Source organism: Calidris pugnax, unplaced genomic scaffold (genome assembly GCF_001431845.1).
Source record: "Calidris pugnax isolate Ruff unplaced genomic scaffold, ASM143184v1 scaffold52, whole genome shotgun sequence".
Taxonomy (NCBI): Eukaryota; Metazoa; Chordata; class Aves; order Charadriiformes; family Scolopacidae; genus Calidris; species Calidris pugnax.
In genome coordinates this window covers 1265081-1285997 of record NW_015090811.1, presented here as the reverse complement: position 1 = coordinate 1285997, position 20917 = coordinate 1265081, and the positions used below count along the sequence as shown (strand labels likewise).

At 44.5% G+C, this 20917-nt stretch overlaps 1 protein-coding gene across 7 annotated transcripts in view; it reads right to left on the bottom strand.

The window, feature by feature from the left end:
- The window catches only part of LOC106886152 (multiple epidermal growth factor-like domains protein 6), a 216600-nt gene that overhangs the window by 16729 nt on the left and 178954 nt on the right, over positions 1-20917 (bottom strand). For 6 of the 7 annotated variants that reach the window (XR_001411584.1, XR_001411585.1, XM_014938859.1 and 3 more), the window contains 9 exons: positions 19725-19853; positions 18007-18138; positions 14797-14925; positions 10037-10165; positions 5236-5364; positions 3076-3204; positions 2423-2548; positions 1293-1421; positions 940-1068 (listed from right to left, as the gene is read on the bottom strand). Coding sequence is in view for 5 of the 7 variants with exons in the window: in XM_014938859.1 (XP_014794345.1) it covers positions 940-1068; positions 1293-1421; positions 2423-2548; positions 3076-3204; positions 5236-5364; positions 10037-10165; positions 14797-14925; positions 18007-18138; positions 19725-19853 (1161 nt within the window). In the remaining 2 variants the exon portion in view is untranslated. The remainder of the gene's footprint in view (positions 1-939; positions 1069-1292; positions 1422-2422; positions 2549-3075; positions 3205-5235; positions 5365-10036; positions 10166-14796; positions 14926-18006; positions 18139-19724; positions 19854-20917) is intronic. The other variant, XM_014938862.1, reaches the window with a different exon arrangement.

The following is a 20917-nucleotide window of genomic DNA, read 5'->3' as shown; positions in this document are numbered from 1 at the left end:
ATGGGACACCAATCTCAATTCTTTTAATTCTTTTTTTGTTGTTTTTCTTTTTCTAAAGCAGCGCTCAGGCAAAACCTTGTAAGGAAGAACTAAGTCAAAATTATGCAGCCGGGGTCACAGAACGAGCCTGCTTTCAAAGACGGCTCCAGACGGCCAAACTCCAAAGAAAAAACAGATAATGACATTTCCACAAGCTCCGACAGTGGGAATAGACGGTCTCTCATGGGGACAAGGTCAACAGAAAGCAGATTTTCTGCTTTACCCAGGGCACAGTGATGGCTGTGGGCAGGAGCCAGGCTCCGCTGGCACCTCCTTGGTCTGTTTTGATTCAGTTCAGTCCTCGGCTGCTCCTCTGCCAACCTGAGAGCTACAAACCTGGGTAGGATGAACCCCACCAGCCCAAACCACATCAGGCACAGAGGCCAGAACCAGCCAAACCATTTGGGTGAGGGACACACAGAGCTTGTCCATCTTCACTGCTGTGTGGTTGCTGCCTCCTCCCTCTTCAGGCATTATATCATCAGGTTTTGCATATAATAGAGTTGGAAGGGACCTTAAAGATCATCCAGTTCCAACCCCCCTGCCCTGGGCAGGGACACCTCCCACCAGACCAGGTTGCTCAAAGCCCCATCCAGCCTGGCCTTGAACCCCTCCAGGAATGGGGCAGCCACAGCTTCTCTGGGCAACCTGGGCCAGTGTCTCAGCACCCTGAAGAATTTCTTCCTGATATCTAATCTAAATCTCCTCTTTTTCAGTTTAAAACCATTACCTCTCATCCTATCGCTACACTCCCTGATGAAGAGTCCCTCCCCATCTTTCCTGTAGCCCATTTGGGGACTGGAAGGGGCTACAAGGTCTCCTCAGAGAATGTTTTATTTAAGAAATGGATTTCTTAATTATTTTACCAAGGAAGTATTTGCATTCTTATAGCAAACTCACTTTTCTCGCAGCCGTAGCCGGTGAATCCCGGAGGACAGCCGCACTTGCCCGTCAGGTGGTGGCAGGGGGTACCCGCAGGACACCGGCACCGCTGGGCACAGCCCACACCGTAGCGTCCAGGCAAGCAAGCTGCAATGGTGGAACCAATCTTCATTAGGGGACGGGGCAGGGGACAGGCAGTATGGTACAAAGTTACCCCCCCTCTGACAGATCTGTTGCACCCATCCCCGTGAGCACCTCCTCCAGACCAACCCCACAGCAAGCCACATGGGAGTCAAAGGATCATCATCATTGGCTTTGGATCCGGCAGGAATGTTCCCACCAACTTGAACATTCCTCCAGCAGCCACTCACGTTTGTCACAGTGCCTCCCTCGCCACCCCTTTGCACAGTGACACGCTCCTGTTTGATGGTGGCAGGACAAGCCGTGCACGCAGTCACACCGCTCCTCGCACTGCTTGCCAAAAGATCCCGGGGGACAGGCTGCCAAGGGAAGCAGAGAGAGCAACAGTTCTTCCCGCATCCATCATTGGCAAATGAGCCAGCACCATTCTTGCACACAGCAATGGATATTTAGAAGACTGCATGCCCAGAAAATATCATTGAAAGTGAAAAAAAATATTAAAAGCATTTAGTGTTGGCTATTAAAATGAGTCCACAAATGAAAGCTTGCAAAGATGTAGTCACTATCTAGAGCACTAACCCAGATGACGCCTACAGAGATGGAGATGCCATTCACTTTTACACCATTATGCACAAAGGGACAGCTGTTTGACAGTGACAATATGCTGTGTCCACATCCTGCTTTCCACCTCGCAGGTCTCTGCAAAGTGATCAGAGAGAAAGCTACGCCTGAAGAAAAGGATGGTGGGCACTGCAAAGGCTTTACAGGTGGCACTGGTGGTCAGGGCTTGGAGAGTGCTCAGCACCTCAGGAGACACCAGAAAATTGCTTGTAGCTCAACAAAAGTCACAGCATGTCAGTGGGCAAGCTGAAGGCAAATTTCAAGTCATCTAATACTGCTTATGAGATGTCTTTTTCGGGGACTTACATGCCAGACAGCTGTGCCAAATCTGAGCAATCTGGACCACATGCAAGGTAGGTGCAACCTGAACCATTACAGGCCAATTTGCTGAGCCACAGAGAAGCAGCAGCACGTGGCCAATGGGAAACTCTCCTTACAGCTCACTCCCTTCTGTGTGTTCTTCCTCGTACCCATAAGGTAGAGAAATACCTTCATTTTGTTAGCAGGCAGGGAAGAGGAGGAGATAAAAACATTTGTACTAGGGCATGTATTTGTGGTTGTGCAGAGACCTGCTCCCCAGGCACAGGGTGAGCACTCACACTGGTGTTACTTCTAATTGGCCTACAGAATACTGGAAAATTAAGATACAAAATAGAGATGGGCTTACTGGGGAGGAAGAAACGGCTGTTTGTAGAAGAGAGTGTTAAAATGAAGTGTTCACAGAAAGAACTGCCCTTACCAACATCGCAGCGGTCTCCAGTCCAGCCGGCGTGGCAGATGCACCTCCCTGAGTGCTGGTCACAAACCCCACGGTGGCAGCTGCAGTTCTGCCCACAGCCCTCTCCGTGCTTCCCGTCCCCACACTCTGAAACGAGACGGGGGAGACTGACAGGGTCCAGGCTGGAAGGGCTCTAGGGAGAACACACTTACACCTCTGAAATAGGGTGAGATACCTGAGCTGGTCCTGAAAACCTTCACTGAGGGAGATTTTGAAGCCTCACTTGGCAAAATTCTCTAGAAATACATAGTTTTCCTCACTTGGCAAAATTCTCTAGAAATACATAATTTTCCTCCTTGAGGATTTCTTTTATTATTTTTTTTTGTCCTCAAAGTGAGTTCATTATTATCTTCCCTGTCTCCAAGGGACAGAGAATAGCTTATTCCTCCCTTTTGTCCAGTAAGTTTCTAAGCACCATGGTATGTTCAAGTCCAGTGCCGTATCTCCCCTCAGTCTTCTTGTCTCTGACCAAATAACCCCAATTTTTTCAACCTCTCCACACCCAGTGCTCTCCAGCCCTCTGCCCCTCCTCTCTCTTTTTTTTTCTTCACCAGAACTGAATTTCCTCACTGAGCACCTGGTGCTGGAGGGATGGAGGATGTGATGAGACTCACCCAGCTCACAGGCTATCCCCATCCAACCCTGGGGACACCGGCACTCGCCCGTCACACGGTCACACGTCGCCTGGCCGTGGCAGACGCAGCGCTGGAGACAGTTTGCACCATACCATCCAGGAGGACAGGCTGCAAAGAGGAGGCAGGACAAAAGCCTTCCATGAGGGAGTTGGGACTGTTTAGTATGAGGAAGAGGAGGCTTAGGGGAGACCTCATCACTCTCTACAACTACGTGAAAGGACACTGTAGAGAGATTGGTGCTGGTCTCTTCTCACAGGTAATTAGTGACAGAATGAGAGGGACCGGCTTCAAGCTCCAACAGGGTAGGTTTAGACTGAACATTAGGAAAGAATTCTTCACAGAGAGAGTGGTCGGGCATTGGAACAGGCTGCCCAGGGAGGTGGTGGAGTCACCATCCCTGGCTGTGTTTAAGGGCTGTTTAGATGCAGTGCTAAGGGACATGGTGTAGGGGATGACTTTGTAGAGTAGGGTAGATGGTTGGACTAGATGATCCCAAGGGTCTCTTCCAACCTAGACGATTCTATGATTCTATGAGGAAGAGCAGGAGGAGGACACAGGTTAAGCACAACCCTTCCCAGCTCACACCCCCTCTCACCCTGGTGAGCGGGGAGATGCTGTGGGAGGTACAACCGAGTGAAAACAGGGCCATGACTGAGAAGGAATTACACAAACCAGTGTAAAACTGGTCTGGGAACAAAGTAGGTGATATAGTGAATTAGCTATGATTCACCAAATGGCCTTGAGATTTTCTGTTTGCACATATGAAAAACATCTCTTGGTTCCTACCAGCTTTTTCAACACCAAGGAGTGGAGTTACCGATTTCTCTGTTTTCAGAATTTCTTTGTACACTCCTGTAAAAATCACAACTAATTGATTTTGCTACCTCCAGGTGGCTGATGACATTTTACAGTTCACCTAATTTTGATTAAGCAAGTTTATTAATGCCATCACAACCACATCCTATGGATAAAAACTAATTTTTTTGACACAAAAAATACACAACTCCATCATGTTGCCAGAATGGCACCTTTTTAAGATGCTAACAGGGGCAAGTTCTCTGCAAAAAGAGTTAACCAGAGGATGTCTCACACACCTATCCTACCTCCCTGCTTCCAGAGAGAAAAGAAATCCCCAAATGTATATTAGAGAAAGAGGGAATATTAGACAATGTCTTCATATTTCACAACAGCTTTTTTAACTTTTTAAACTTTGGTTTTGTATTCAAGGCCTTCACGTAAACCAGGAAAATTTAGGTCGTGTCGTACATATCATCAAGACCGGTTTGGTGCCTTCCCAAATTTTTATTCCTTCATGGAAAGAGCTCTTCATATTAGGTTTTAAAGGGGGATACGCTTAATTAATTAATATATATTCCTCTACTCCTGCCAGCTTTCATCCACTTTCCCTAACCATCCCCTTGGCTTGCTGAAGAGCAGCCGCTGCTTGGGTGAAGGTGCTGACTCCAAACCCCAGCTCACCCAGGAGCATCCTCAGCAGCATCTCCAGCTCTGTGGCACCACTTACAGAGCCAGGGACCTTGCTGGGAGGCAAAAAAAAAAAGACCCTTCCACAACAGGGCTTGGGTACAGAGAATTAGGAGGTGAAACTTAAGCCTCAGCACAGCCTTTCTTTGCCAGCCTCTTTTCTTAAGACTCTTTGGAGTTGGGCTTGTGTTTGAGTCACACATATCGGTCTAGTTGCCAAGGTTGGAAGTCCCAATGCCTTTCACATGTTCTGGATTTAGCCTATGTCTGGAACATCGTACGGTAATGACGAGGATCAGTCGGGCACATGGGACGGTACAGCAGGCCATAGAAAAGAAACAGTTTTGCTTCAGTATCATAAATGGGAGTTTTATGGACCTTTTCTCCTTTAACAGACAGCCTTCGAAAAACAGTTCTTTTTCCAGTTTATGACTCTGTTTTCAGCCCCCTGCACACCAAGCTCCTACACCCGGCCCCTGCAACACAGCATCACAGATTTATTTAATGGACCAAGCCATTTAATTGTACAGCTAGAAAACCAATGACAACACAGGCCAACGAGCTGACAATTAAAATACCAACAAAGGCCCCCAAGGAGAAGTTTTATTTTCCCCTTCTACAATCCCCTGGCAGGGTTTGAATTTCCTACTGTACCTTCTTGACAGGTGGTTCCTTTCCACCCTGGGCTACAAAGGCACGTCCCGGTTACATGATGACAGAGGGCTCCGTTGTGACAGTGACAAGTGTGGTTGCAGCCCGGCCCATAGCTGTTCCCCTGGCAGGCTGCAACGAGAAAAGTCCACAAAACCCCATCAGGATGCATCAAAGGAGACATTGTACAGAGCAAACCTGAGACACCACCCAACTCTGGAGAGATTGGTTTGAAACTGGCTTCCAGTGACACACTTTTTCACATCGTAAGGGCACCTAAGTCCATATATTAGCCATGCCTGACACTAAAAAACGTGGCTTAAAAATATGTATCGTAGCACCTTCTGAAGAGGTTTTTATCGAAGGGCAGGATCACTCAGGTGATGGATCAGCTGTCATCCCCTGCCCTCCGGAATGTCTTTGTGCTAAACTAATGGTCCAGCAGAACCAGCAGCTTGACAGCCTGGGTATTTATTTGCATCCTGCTAAGAGAACTGACAACTTCATTGTTTTCAGCGTTCATTTTTCACAGCTGGATGCCTTCGCTCACCCGGAGCCTCATTCTTCGGTCAGAGAGGGGTGATATTTCCAATGCATTCGGTTAAGCAGCTGGCTCCCAGGTGAAAACTTAACACAGCCATCTCACAAACCTGCTCCGTTTTCAGTGCTGCCGCCTATGAAATATGGCAGTGATAAAATTCCTCTAGTCTCCATCGCACTGGAGATTTGGATAGCTTTAAATGGTGGAAAACAGACATTGCTGCTACCCTGGCTCTTTCAGGTATCGCTCACAGAATACAAAATGAGTTGATGAAGTTGGAGAAGCTCCTTGCGTGGCTCCTGTGCCTGCCTTGCAGAGCCTTCCTCACTTGTATGAAGCTGGCAGAGCCTCTCATCCCTGCTGTGCTGCTGGCACACACTGGAGAGGCAGAAAAGGCTCTGATCCCTGATCCAGAAAAGTGTCCTCCACTCACGGAATATGACATCTCCCAGAATCAGACCCAAAAGATGACTTTTCACCAAAATCTCTATGCCTTTGAAGGTGCCAGTGTGCAGAACAACATACAGCGCTGTGGGAAGACATGTCCCTAGGGACTGAAGGAGTAAAACCACCTAAACCTCAGGGGTGAACTTGGTTGACAGTATCTGACCCATTCTCAGCGTTTTTTCTTCCCATCTGAGGACTTCCAGGTTCCCAACGTGGTTCTCACAGACACCATTTCTCCACGGACTTCTTTTCAACCGTGTTCATTTTTGTCATCGCTTGGACGTCATCCACATTGAAACCACAAGAAAGCGCAGGAGCTCAGTCCCATCACAGTTAAAAGTTTGTTCTGCAAATGAGGCTTGGTTGCCAAGTTAAAAGTTCAGCCCATCCTACAGAGCTCTGGCTCGGTTTTGGGAGCAGAACTAAATATTTCCACAATACAGACCAGAACTATAGCATAACCAAGCCAAAGGAAAAACCAACTCATAACCAGGTCCCCTGACTGGTTACTAGTGGTTCGTGTGAGGTTTTTGGAGTGTGCATGCAAAGCTCTTGGTACCCTTACTGAGAAGACAAAAGAGTTTTCCACTGAAAATCTAGGTAAGAAAGCAGAAATTCCTGGAGAAGAAAATTTTAATTATTCTATTGGGTGGATACAAATATTTTTTTAGCTTCTTGGTAGGACAATCCTCATTATCAAAGTACTTTTCTGAAGAATAAGATAACAAGTGATATATTGAAGGTATTTTATAAAGTTCCACAACTGAATGTATAAATATCCCCGGAACTTCTCTCCTTTCTTCATGATGAGTGCAAAAGGAAGAAGCAATAGAAAGGTTTAAATTATTACACTTTTTCCTGCTTCAAAATTTTCCTCACGGCGCCTTTCCTCTGTCTGAGGAGGATTTATTTGTTTGCAGTCTTTAAAAATCTCTTTATGCATGCAGAGTAAGGAACGTGTGAAACTGGAGACAAAAACATTCAGACTGGAAGTCAACAGCCATCCAAAGTGTCAGGGAGAACAGGGAAATAAGTGATGGGCACTAAGACTCAATAAAAGTGTGGAGAAGCTTTGATTTCATGCAGCTCCTGTGGATTATTCTCCCCAAAATGAAGCTTCAGCTTTAAAAGAACAGGGAATTTGCAAAGTCAAGGGCTCACACACCATGAAATGTCAACCCTCTGGTTATCAGCGCCCCTGAGCAGAGACTCTGGCAGAGCTGATCTTTCCGTACTCATTTATTTTGCAAACCAATGTGGTCCCATTTTACCACAAGGAACTGCTTCTGTGAAGATCCTGCTGAGCCCCCACAGCTCCAGAAAGAGATATTTTTAGTACTAATAGAACCGGGGCAAAATGCAGATGCTGAATTGTGTTCAGCTTCTACAGTCCATAGACAACGTGACATGTTTTTTGTTTGTTTGTTTTTGGAAACTGCAAAATTTGGACAAATTTTTATACAGAAAGGAAGGTTACATTTCTGGCACAAAGAAATGCCAAATGTCAAGTCCTCAATTCTGTATCACATTCCACAAAGCAGTTTAATTTATTTGAAACATAAGCAATGCACCTTGCCTAAACTTCTTCCTTGGAAAACTACAACATCTCAGGCAGAGACTCAAAAAAACCCACAGAACACCAAAATAAAAAAAATCATCAAACACAACCTTAAGCTGAGGCAGAGCTTGCTTGGCAGATTTCATCCCAGATTAATATAAATTCATTTACAAGCAATTGAAAACCACAGTCTTGTAATGGAAAGTGTTAGGCAGCTTCAACAAAAGGCATTACTGTCCCTATCGCCCGTAATTAGATCGCAGCGTATAAAATGCACTGCATGGCCGGCATAAGATCAATTCAAATCCCATGATGTCAAAATTATTCCTCAATATCCTCCAGCACATTGCCTGCAATCTGATTACTTGAACACAAGCACTGTCCTTCCTTCCAGCTGCTAGAGTTGGCGAGTCCCAGGAACTGGCAAGGGGAATATTAAGCACCCAAGAAGGATGGGGAGTGGTGAGCCAGCATCTCCCACCCATGGTTGCCTTACTCCAAGTAGCTTTGGAGTCTTAAAAATCCAGTCTTAAAAATCAAAATGAAGACTCATCATTTAGCCAAAAGAAAAGGAGGTTAATCCTTTGAACTGTTAACTGACCTTCCTCTTATAGGCAAAGGAGACCTCGGAGGCTTTGGCATCTTCACCAGCATGAGGAATAAATCAACCTGGCATAAAGCTCTAATGGCTGCAGCTCAAGAGAATAAATATAGTTTTTTCTCATGCGGGTAGAGGGGGGCACAGAAGGCCGTTGAAAAAGAGCTGCATTTCTTAATTGAATTTAATGAAATATGTAGGAACAGAGCTTCCCATCCCTAATGCAGTCTAAGGAGCAGGGAAGGGCCAAGGTGATACATTGCTAATGTCATGGCTTGGCTGAAGGGCAGTAAAAGTGGGCTGAAACCAAGAAATATCATATCTGTTCAGCAGCACCTTTTCTGCTCTGTGGTACAGTTAGATGGCTCTGGCTCTGCATTTATTTCTTGGTCAGCTCATTAGTCTACACCCACAGGCGAGCATTACCACCTCCACTGTCTTCAGGTGGTGGAAGATGGAAAGCCAGTCTTTTTTTTTTTTTGGGCAGGGGGGGAAAAGGAGGCAAAAAAGACTGCAACAGAAGGATGCTTGCAAAATTACCTAAAAAGTGGAGAGTTTCACCAGCGTTGACCCTCCCGTAAATCAAAAAAGCAGGGGATTTTGCAGGAAAAGCCCTTTCAGAAGACAGGCTGTGTTGTGTGGTGGGGGCAAAAATATTATGAAGAGCAAGCACAGCCCTCAAAATGGGCTAATTATAACCCAGTGTATGGCTGGAGAATAGTATTGTTTGAAAAAAAGGATAATTTCTCTCTATTTTCTAAATGTAATTAATTTTCTGTTGCAGAAATCTGCAACCTATGGATTAAGAAAGTCTTGTGGAAAGTACTCACTAGCAATGAAAGTTGGCTCCTCGTGGAGCTGCTTTGGCCCCCAACCCTACAACACAGTCCTGCAGACGGCAGTCGTGTTTTCAAAAGGAAGCACAGACCATGACATCATCCGAAAGGGAAACTAGGAAGCTGAGAGGCTAAAACATGAAAATCTTAAAAGAAAACATATTTGCTAAATGTTGCAAAGGGGCTCAGCGATCTCCATACGTAATGCCATGTAGCTAAAGAAAGTGATTTAATTTCCCATGACATTTAGTGAACGATTTCTCAGAAGAGCCAATTTTATACATGTGTACTCAAAAACACAAAAAACCCTCAAAGTTGGTGGGATAATCCATGCTTGTGAAAATCTAGGAAGTTAACTTGTTTTTCTAAAACAAATAAATTTTCTAAAACTTAGTTTAAAAACTATTTTCTCATGCTCAAATAACAAAATAGTTCCAGCTCTGATTTTTCCACTTGGTGCATTTGTAACCTGTCACTTTATAATTGATAATTAGATGAGATGCACCAGAAACGCAGATATAATATTTCTTCTCTTAAGGCTGCACAAAAATAAAAAGCAGAGATTCGTCATATGGCAGGAGACAGCTCTGCTATTTAAAAACTGATGCTTATAATGTTTGACAAGTGCCAACAGCAGTTATAAAAAAAAAAAAATAAAAAATTGAAGTTGATTATTTACACAGCTACCAAAAATTCTTCCCTTTTTTGGCATCTTTGGAAAGGAACGCGACCTATCTAAAATTGTACCCGGGTAGGTCAGCCCGCATTCCCAGCGGGAATGAGCCTGGGATGCTGAAGGGGTTTGGGATGCAGGGGGTACGTACGCTGCTGGCAGGTCTCTCCCCGCCAGCCCGGGAGGCAGCGGCAGGTTCCCAGGACGTGGTTGCAGCCAGCAGCATTCTTGCACTCGCACACCTGGTGGCAGTCAAGCCCAAAGAATCCATCTGGACATGCTGAAAAGCAAAACAGTCATTTTTTTATTTTTTTATTTTTTTTTTAGCAGATTTCCTGTTTCTTTTTGTGTGTAAACTCTGAAGACGCGGGGCGCTGCTCATCTTTTCACGGATGCTTTGTCATGCGTCACTCTTTGAGATCCAAATTCTTTCAAAGGTTAAACCTGCAGAACTCTGCTACGTGCATCTCAGCAAAACACAACCCATTTTTCCCATTTTTTGGGAAGCTGTGGCTGCCCCATCCCTGGAAGTGTTCAAGGCCAGGCTGGATGGGGCTTTGAGTGACCTGCTCTAGTGGGAGGTATCCCTGCCCATGGCAGGGGGTTGGAGCTTGATGATCTTTAAGGTCCCTTCCAACTCTAACCATCCTATGATTCTATGATTCACAAGCAACAGATTTCTGCATAGAAAAACACGGGTGAGAATATATTGAAAAACCATAAAACAGGCGAGAGAATGGATCTGGATTCCCACAAGCCAGAACTTGCACTTCTGTAATGGATGGAGGAGAAAGGAAATAATTCAACGTAATGCAAGACCAGGGGGCCATCCCCAATTATCTCCCTGTCTTTTGAAATGCGAAACTTATGCTCCCATTTACTCTCCTGACACCTTTGTAAAGATTTTTTTTTTTACCAGCGAACATAAGCCATAGTGGTGTAGTTCAGCGCTGAAATGAAAACCTGGCAAAGAGAAGGAGTAGAGAAAAAAACAAGATAAATTAAATGTAGCAAAACAACTCCAGGGAGCTTAAGGAGCTCAGTACCTACATCGAGGACACATAAGAAAGAGCAAGTCCCTGGATTCAATTTACATCTGTACCAGTGCTGACAGCGGTGGAAATAAGCCACCGGTGCCTGTCAGGGGGCTGCATCATACCCAAAATGCTGCATTACAAGAATGTTAAGGCTGCTACGCAGAGTTAAAAAAATAATAATTTGGAATTATGTTGTCGATGTAGCCTTAACTGCTCTGCATACATATGTGTGTGTATAGATAATATAAGTACCTGTATTAGGTATTATATTAAGTATCTGTATAATTATGTTATGCTAAATGATAATAAATCTGTAGACATACAATTGTATGTCATTCTTTCCAAAGAACCCCTGAATCACTCTCAGGAGTGACCACAGTCTCAGCAGTTATATTTAGAACCTGATCCTCACACTTCTGCCATGAAGTCAGAATGCCTGGCTTCCCAATCCAGTCTTGTGACAATTATCATCATTTACACAACTCCATGACCCTAATTTCACACCTCTCTGCCAGGTCAGAACACCACCATTATCCAGATGCATCTTCCACTGGAAGACTCTTCTGTCCCTTTCCTTGCCCTGTCTCTTCTTTATGCCCAGACTCTCGGTCCCAGTCTTCTCTTATTATCACTTCCACAAATGCAAATTAAGCCCTCTGAAAGGGCAGAAAGCCCTGCCATCTGCTTTGGATACAAGGGGGAAAACCCAGTATTTGTAGACAGAGGCAAGCCTGGACCTTCAGACAGCGAAGGGCAGGAGGGCACCAACTGCCACATCCCTTTGGCTCCTTTACTCTCAGAGCTCCTGCCCAGCTTGTGCTACGTATGATGGCTCCATCTTCTCAAAATCAAAGGCCTGCTCTTCCCTTCGTCCAGACTGCAGCTTCTTCTTTGGCATACGACAGATTTCAGGCTTGCACCACTTTCCAAACACGTGTTGTCTGAGAAAAGCAGTTTCTATCGTAGCGATATCAAACTGCAACACATCCCTCCAGCCTCCGTTCTGTTCGCAGTGGGGAGGGAGCTGTTATCAAGTTGTAAGGAAGAGACATCAACATGTGGTTTCAATCTTTACGTCCTTATTTATTACACTTCAGCAGCCTGTATGGCACAGCATACAAGAAAGGACTTCTCCTGCTTAACCCGAGGTGACTTCAAAGGCTGACAAAAGTTTTTCTTTGTTCAATGCAGGGACTACACAGGGTTGTCAGCTATTCCTAGACATGCGCAGTATTTATTTTTTCCCTTTTATCTTATTAAAACAGAACTCTTGCTGGGCTGTCTTATGATAATGATTAACTGCTGAAATCCCAAGGGAGAAGCCCGGTCAGTCTGTCCTGCAGTAGTGCTCATTTAGACAGCAATTCAAATGCAAACTTTGAGCGTTGAGCTTCACAAGAGCTATACGTTGCCGTTATTAATGCATTGATTAATAAACATGCTATAGGAGAAGTCCGAGAGCCCTGCTGCCTCCAGTTTGTGGCATTATGGGATATTCAGCAAGATCAAGCTGCGAACTGGGTAATTCTTCTGTTGGCCTGATCCCGTAACCGGACACATGCCTTGGGTCACACAGCACATACCAGAGCAGCAGGGGACGAAATTAAACAAGATTACGGTGCAGCGAAGACAATTGCAACCTTCAAAGCGGGAGCAGCAGATGCTCAGCACTTCACACAATTAAATCAATTATAACAATTGCCTTCCCAAATGGGAGCAGAGCAAGCCCAGCGCAGGGCACCGTGACCTGGTGAAGGCAGGCACCACCTCCAGTCCTCTTGACATCAGGAGCCCATGGCCCAGCATTCATGCATGTCAGATGTTAACATTTATTTGAAGAAAGCACTGATGTATTTAGCTATTTATTACAAGAAAGATTGGGTTTAGGTTTTAGGGTTGGGATGGTTTGGAAAGGATGGAAAAGGAACAGCCATACTTTGTTCCCACCTGAAAAAAAGAAAACCAATCCCCAAAAAACCCAAAGGCAACTTTTGTGACTTCTGCAATTTCAGCTTGAATTGGGATCCCGTGCTGCCACAATGCACAATGCCAGGAGCAACAACTGCAGGCTCAAACAGGCTCATTGTGCAAGTGTGATATTAATTATTAATATTAATCAATATTAAATTTTGTGAAGTACTGTCTTCTCCTAGGACTTTGAGCTTGGAAGCTTGCAAAAGTTTGTTTCAATGTTTCTGTGATGATGGAAAAGTCATTCCCAGCCACGGGATGAAGCATCAGCAGTACTTGAGAAGTCCAAGGCAACTCAGCCATGTTGGGTCTCAGTCTCTACGTTCTTGTCTGCAAGGCACAGAGCTTGGCCAATGTGGGAGGATTGCCAAGAAGATGGCAAAAAGCACATCCCCGCCAGAAGGAAACCCTGCCAGTCTCTGAGTCACTAAAAACAGAAGTGCTACAGTTCCTCAGAGAAAAGGTGCCAAGAAGGTTCTACCAAGGGCAAACCACCCACACGCTTTCCTTCATCTTCATCCTTTGGAACCAGCCAAACTGTTCTGGTTGAAACTTTCTACGTCAAAAAGTAACAGGTCAGCTCAGAGCAAACACCCTGCCTGTCTGAGGAAAAACATGTTGAAAACAGTCTTAAGAACAGTAAGCACTAAATTCTACCTATTCTCCTTTCTACATCTTCTTTCAGGAATTTAAAAAGATAAAAATGTCCAACATGACTTGATTTACTGATTTGGAAACTGAGACTTGTATTTTTTTTTGCCAACAGACACCACCCAGGCTTCCCCATATTCCTCACACCTCCTGTGGCGGGGGATATTTAGCCTCTCTGTCCCCATTTTGATTCCTGCTGGAATAGACAGATTAACACCACAACACAGATAACCATATAGCTCTTCCAATTAAAAAAAAAAAAATAAAATAAAGAAGATAGATTTGTGAAAACAGAGCTAAAGTATATAATTTTGAAAAGGGACACAGTGGAGATACCATAAACTATGAGGCACGCTTTGCAGCAAAACTCCAAGAAGAGTATTTTTTATAATTCCTGGTAAGAATGGGAAGGGAACAAGAAGCAATATCTTCACAGCAAGTCAGTTGGGTGCTCTGCTGTTCCTGGAAGGGCTGTGGAGCAGCTCCCTTCCCATCAGAGGGCAGCAGCTGCCTGCGAGTGCTGCCGCCTCCCTCTATCACAGCTGAGACACTGCCTCTGGCTGATAACGCTGCTTTCTAAGCAAAATAATTGGAACTTTGGTTTAATGATCACCATTTGTAGAATCTTCAATCCTTTGCACTTAAATAACTTTCATACTGACTGACTACATGCTGTTTCTGCTGTATTCAATACCATTTTTTTTTATGATGTGGACAATGATGCAGCACGACAGCAACCTTGGACGGTGCCACTCGTAATAATGTATCTAAGGAATCCAGTCCAACCTTTCCAACACTTTAACAAATGGTAGGTAATTGAAGATCTGTTGGATCTATTAAAGTTAAAAGTATATCTTTCTTAAAGAGTTCCTTTGGGAAGATGCGCAAATCCTTGTTTTTCCCTAAAACGTTTCAGAGATGCACTAGGAACAAGCCCGTGTAAGGCAGGACAAGCATCTTTCTGCTCAGTGTTCAACCAGTAGGACTCTGCTTAAAAAGAGAGTCTTCACAGAGGTGTGCTATAGCAGGAGTCTTCGGCATGTATCTAACTTTAACCACATTAAAATACGTGCCCAGCACTAGGCACCCTGCAAAATGCAGGATGGAAGCATCACCTTCCAGTTAGGTTAAATGGTTTATTTAAATGAGGCATTGTAAATTGTAAACCCAGCTCTCTGCATGAAAAAAAAACCCAACACCAACCAACCAACCATTGCATAAACCTGAGAGGGACCAGAGGGAGAAGGGATACCTCTTTCACAAAAGGTTCCTGTCCAGCCTGCCGTGCAGGTACAGGCTCCGCTGACGTGGTCGCAGGCAGCTCCATTCTGGCACTGGCAGCTGGACTCACAGCTCGGGCCAAAGCTTCCCTCGGGGCACCCTGCAGAGGAGGAATCAAAACCAGATGATGGGTTAATTCTGGAGCAGATCAGGGATCAACAGCAGAGTTTTTAGATACGTGGGAATTCAGACTATTTCCAAAAGAAGAATCAAGGCGTAATGGTTAACTCCTTAAAACTGATGTGACTAAGTCTCCTCCTTTGGGTCCAGGTAAGTTGGGCTGTTTCTGTTAAGGTCTATTTTAGAAAAACACTGGGGTGTTGAAAGACTAAATTCTGCACAGAAAACTGATATCTTCTGGTAGTTGCAAAGCCTGTGACTTCACGGCTTTGGCTTGATGGACACTTTGCACACTGGTCTGGCATGGCTGATGTGCACATCTCCTCTGGGACTTCATCAGCCAGGAGGGGGAAAGCTCCCAGCTTCTGCACCTCCTTTTGAGGCCCTACCCCTCTGTTTTCCCACAAATCCTCCTTCCCCAGAAAACTCGAGAAAACATGATGTGGCAGCTTCCTTTAGAGAGCTCCAACCGAAAGCTGCATCCCTCACTTACAGGCTCTGCTTTGAAAAATTCAAGTGAAAACATTACATCTGTGGGACAGATTAACAATTACATTTCCACAGCAGTTAATGTAAGGAGTTTTAAGAGATTTGCATGGTACTCGCTATCGGAAGAAAGAAAAACAACACTTGAGAAGGAAAATAATTTCTTCCAGGATTATAGGAAAATCAATTAAGAACAGGGCCAGTTGCCTAATGCACATTAGATATTTTGGACAGGCTGAAATATAGAGATACACTTGGCTAAGCACAATATTACAGGGCCTCTACTCATGTTTGAAGGTCTTGTGAACTCCACTCTAAAGGAGTTACGCAGATTATTGCCAGATCTCTTTTAGAAGTGTATGATTGTAGCATTCACATCAACAAAGTGATTTTTCAGGCAATCTGGAAAGAATCACAGAGAAAAGAAAACAATTAGGATCCTCAAAGACAGCTCTATGCCTGGAATGAAGGGGCTGGTTTGGTGCTGCCTGTTTGGTACCGTAGGTAGGTGGTGATGGGGGACGGCATGAATTCGCTTGCTCCTGCAGCTTGGTGACTTCTCCACTAACTGGAGCCAACCTCTGGGTCTCTCATCGAGGCTGTAGGTTGGGATGGGAGACAGAAGCCCAGCAAAGTACCTCAAATATTTCTTTGCTTTCAACCCGTGTTGGAAAACAGGCTGTTGTTTAAGTGTGGAGTTGTTTGAATGTATTTTTGGCACTTACAGTTGAAATTCAGTCCCAGGGTTGAATCGGTGCAAAATCCCATTTGCATCACCTCCTATTCCCAAAGCTGCAGATCATCACGCATCACGCCTCCTACGCTAGTTCAATGAGTAAATACATTGAAGTGTACTTAAAGTGCCTGAAAAGCTTGATCCTGCTCGGTGTTTACTTTTCACTTGAAATTTCAGTCAGAGCCCAGAGGACCTGTGCAAGGAAACCAGGGTTCTAGTGCAGTAATGGGTGTGGGGCTCAGCTGAGTTTTCCTCCAACCTACAGCATTTAGCCCGGAGCTGAGGCTTTCAAGGTGATGGCAAGGGGTCAGCACACTTCACAAATGATTTCGCAGCCCACATCACAGAGGATCTGCCCCTTGCTCGAGCAACACCCACTGCATCCCAGGAACCTGAGCTGCCTGCAAAGCCACCAAGGGAAGGAGCCTGACCTGCAGCAAGAGGCTGGAGGTGCCTCAGGAGAAGAGGAGCTCTCCAGGGATGGTAAAGATCTCACCTCTCTCCTCCATAAAATTTAGAATAAATTAAAAATAGGATTATGGCTTTCATAATCTTCCACACAGATGCATGTGTGTGTGTGTATATATGTATGGGTTGTTTTATACATATATACACACACACATACACAATTAAAGTGGGGTAAAAAGCAGACTGAATAAACCAGGAAACCTACAGACAGAGTATTAGGGGTTGCCAGATGTTTCCTCAGTGGCAAGGGCTTCACTGATCACCTTGCCAGAGAAGATGACAACCAGCTATTTGGCAACTTTCTCTCTGCCAAGACGCTGTTTTGAGAGAAGTCAAGAGCGGAAGAGAAGTGGAGCTGGCAGCTCCTTCTCTGGGAGCTGGTCTTCCCACTAACTGTCCTTCCATTCCCTCTGTGCCAACAGCAACAACAGCTGTAAGATCAACTTTCCTGGGTTTTTGTCTTAGGTCATCGTTCCAGATTAATTGTTTTGACATTTCTGTGTGACACCAGCAGTTAATTCTGCCTACACTGCTGAGACTCTGGTAGCTACATCTGTGCTACTGTAAGATTGTTAATCTAATAGATAAAATACTTATTTTATTTAACAACATCAATATAATCAGTAATAATAATATTATTATTAATATTAATAATACTAGCAGCTTAACTATGCAACTTATTGCCACAAGATGAAGTGGATATCAAGTGTTTGCATGGAATCAAAAAGGAAATGGGCACATTAAATGGGAAAAAAAAATCATGTTGTATTAAATACAGAGATATTGCTTCTCTCTCAAGAAGCTCCTGAATGACAAATGGATGAAACCTGGGGAAACATATCAGGAATTATCTATATGCCTGTTTTTATCCTCTTAAGGCGTCTGCTATTGACCTCTGTTAGAGACAGATTAGTGGAGATCATGGGCCTCTGGTAAGATTATTGCACATTTTTGTTGTTAATAAAGAGAGGACCCTAAATCTTCCTGATTTTGCTTCTGTTACGTACATGTGAAGCATCCCTATATGCCTGGCCTTGAAAAAAGATTTATGAAGAAAAATTGCGGACCTAAAACTGGATAAATAAAACCGATGTGGAAACTTTTATGCCACAAGCCAAATATACATCAATCCTGTCACTCACAGGAGGTCTTAACATTAAAAATAGCTGTTGAGTCCAAAACAAGTCTGAAAATAACTTTTCTGGAATCCAAATTAGGGAAACTATCTAACCCCGATGAAACCCAAGAGCCCTGCGACGCGCTGGGCAGACCGGAGGCGGGAGAGCCTGGAGATCGCCCCGGGGGGGGAATCATCAGGAAAAATAATTTCTGGTTTTGCAAATTCCCCGTGTTGACAAAGAGGCAACTTACTCCATTCGCAGTGTTCCCCAGTGAACCCTGGCTCACAGAAGCAGGAGCCGGTGACGGGATCGCAGCTACCGTCGCTGTTATTGCAGACACACGTGTTTTCACAGCGCAGGCCCCAACGGCCACTGTTGCAGGCTGCAACGTAAAACAGCATTTACATTGAGAATCAACTTTGAACTCAGCTAATGGATTATTTTACATCTAAACGAGAGAACAGAAAAGATGCAAAATGGTCTCTTAAGATACAGGCACTCTGGACTCTCCGCTGCAGCACGGGGCACAAATCAATGGAAAGAAATACATTTTTTGCTGATTTATTTCAGCTGAAAGGAAGGGCCCACAGGCAGATATTATGTCATCCATATAAAACTAATTATTCATAGTCAATCCATCTCAATCAATCCACACTCACAAATGCGTAATTTCATGGAAATAAAATATCAGTTATTGACTCAGCAAAAATCTGTGTAACCTGAATAGCTAGTGGGTAAAACAAGGCAGATTTGGGAGCATCCTCCATATTGTCCTCAAAATTCTGGGAAATGCAACATGGACACAGAGAAATCTCACAGTCTCTGTTAAAGCAACTCACTGCTTTCATTCTAAAAATCACATAACACTGACATGAATATGACAACGTACCACAGAATTTCCTTCCTTTCTTGTAAGGATAAAATGAAAGTGCCAATTAGAGACCTGCTTTTGGAGTTGGGCATCCGTTTCATGCCTGGCCTGCGAGAGTTGAAGAGATGCCTTACTGAGATGTCTCTGCACAGCAACTGTTCTCGTATCTTCTCCTGACAGAAATAAAAGCTTTTCTTTGCCACGGTCTCTTAATTTTTTCAGACAGGCTAGGGAGTTATGGAAAGCTATGTAATGGCTCCACATGTTACCAACTGGTTTTGATTTTTAAAATATGCATTGGTGGAAATGTCAGATTTTGCCAGAGTTATCTTCACTCCCAGGCCAGAAAACCCAGGTCCAAAACTTACTGCTGTCGACATTGGCGATTAATTTATATGATTTTATGTGTTTTAGATGAAGTTTAGAGACAAGTTTGCATTTTTTTGCCTTTTTGCAAGAGGGATCATAACGAATCAAGCAGAAAAGACGTGAAAAGGAAAGAATCAAGCAGGATGGCTTAACATTTATATGGTGCTATCCAAAAAAGGGCAAGTTTGTCCTCTTAGAGGGCCATCAATATGGAGAGTGATGCTAAAGTCAACAGGATGCTCTGCTCTTCCAGAGAACAGAATTTCTCCCAGCATTTATACCCACAAATTAAGGAGTGACCTTAAGACACATGACTGTACATGCCACTCACTTGTTGAACAAATCTCCCCTAAACAAAATGAAAAATTGAGAATTAATCTTAAAACTAATCTGTGCTGAAAATGAAAAACGAAACTGTCAGTCAAAACGCTGACAGGACAGATGGTACCGGGCAAAGGGATCCATAGTGTTGAAATAAGAGCTTATATCAATACTTTGCGCTTCATCAGCCATCTATTTCAATACTTTGAACCTAGATAATTAAGGATTATAACCACCCAGGCTGTGCAAACCCATAAACACACAATTTCAGAAGCAATAAGATTAGCAAAAGTATATTAAAAAAAAACTGTAATAGGCTAAGAACAAACAGAGCTGGTTCTTACATTTGCAGTTCAGCCCCCGGGAGACACCGTGTGCCCCGTGGAGCTGATATGCATTTGACTTACGGTGTTTGCAGTCGGGGCCGGTCCAGCCTGGGGGACACGTGCACTCTCCGGTGACATGGTGACACTGAGCACCACTGCTACAGCTGCACGACAGCAGGCAGTTTTGTCCGTAGTAACCAGCAGGGCAGGCTGCAAACAGATGAACAGACCGAAATTTCACCTGGATAATAACTCAAGCACGGACTGGTCTTTTCCAACGAGACAGCAGCAGCTTGTTCCCTAAAACATGCATCAGCTGAACCCAGAAATCAACATGGCACAATGAAAGAAACATCTGTAATTTGTATATTAGGTGTCTGGGGCTGAATCCTTTAAAGAGGGAATAGCTTGAGTGAGTTTTGGATGCTTCCACACATCAGGATCAATCGGTGGAGGGAAAAAGAGTGCTGAGTGAACCTTCATCAAAAGCCATTTTGTGACTAAGAAGGAGAAATAATACTCCACCACTGAGGTCTTGCATGAAGCAGTGCTGTTCCTGAGAGCCTGTCTACTCCAGCACGACAGCCACACTCCAGCTGCCTTTAATACCCAGAGGCTGCACAATGAGCTGTGCCACAGTAGCACAGACCAGTTGCTTGACCATATTCCCATGGTTTCTGGTGGATCTGATACTATTCGTTCTTCCTCACTCCTATTTAACCCCGAGTTAGCTACATCAAGGAGTGCTGCTGCAAACAGAACCCAGGAGTGATGCCATATGGGCCAACTGGCCAGCACCCCTTGCCAAGCAACCACAATCACAACACAAGCACTGTGGCTATTAAACGTTGTATTTCTAAGTATACATTGCCATAAATTTGGCCTGATGATAACATCAATTTAGGATGCAGTTTAGCTTGTCATCTGCATTTATCTGTAATCTCCCTCCATTAAATAATGTCAAATCCACCCCGGGGAATTCCTGAAGCTGAAGAGCACTTTATCTTGGGTCAGCGTGTCTAACGCAACAAGCATTTCACAAAGCAGTGAGAAGGTAAAAATCAGACTGTAAGCCAAATTTTCAAACTGACTTTCTTTTCAGAGAGAAGCCAGATGTGAGGACTTACAGGCAGAGCAGGATGCCCCGGTGTAGCCCGGGGGACAGTCGCAGGCTCCAGTTTCTCTGTTGCACTGGCCCCCGTTGGCACAGGGCTCACAGGAGGACTGGCAGTCTGGTCCCCACCGACCCGCTGGGCAATCTAGAAGAGAACAGC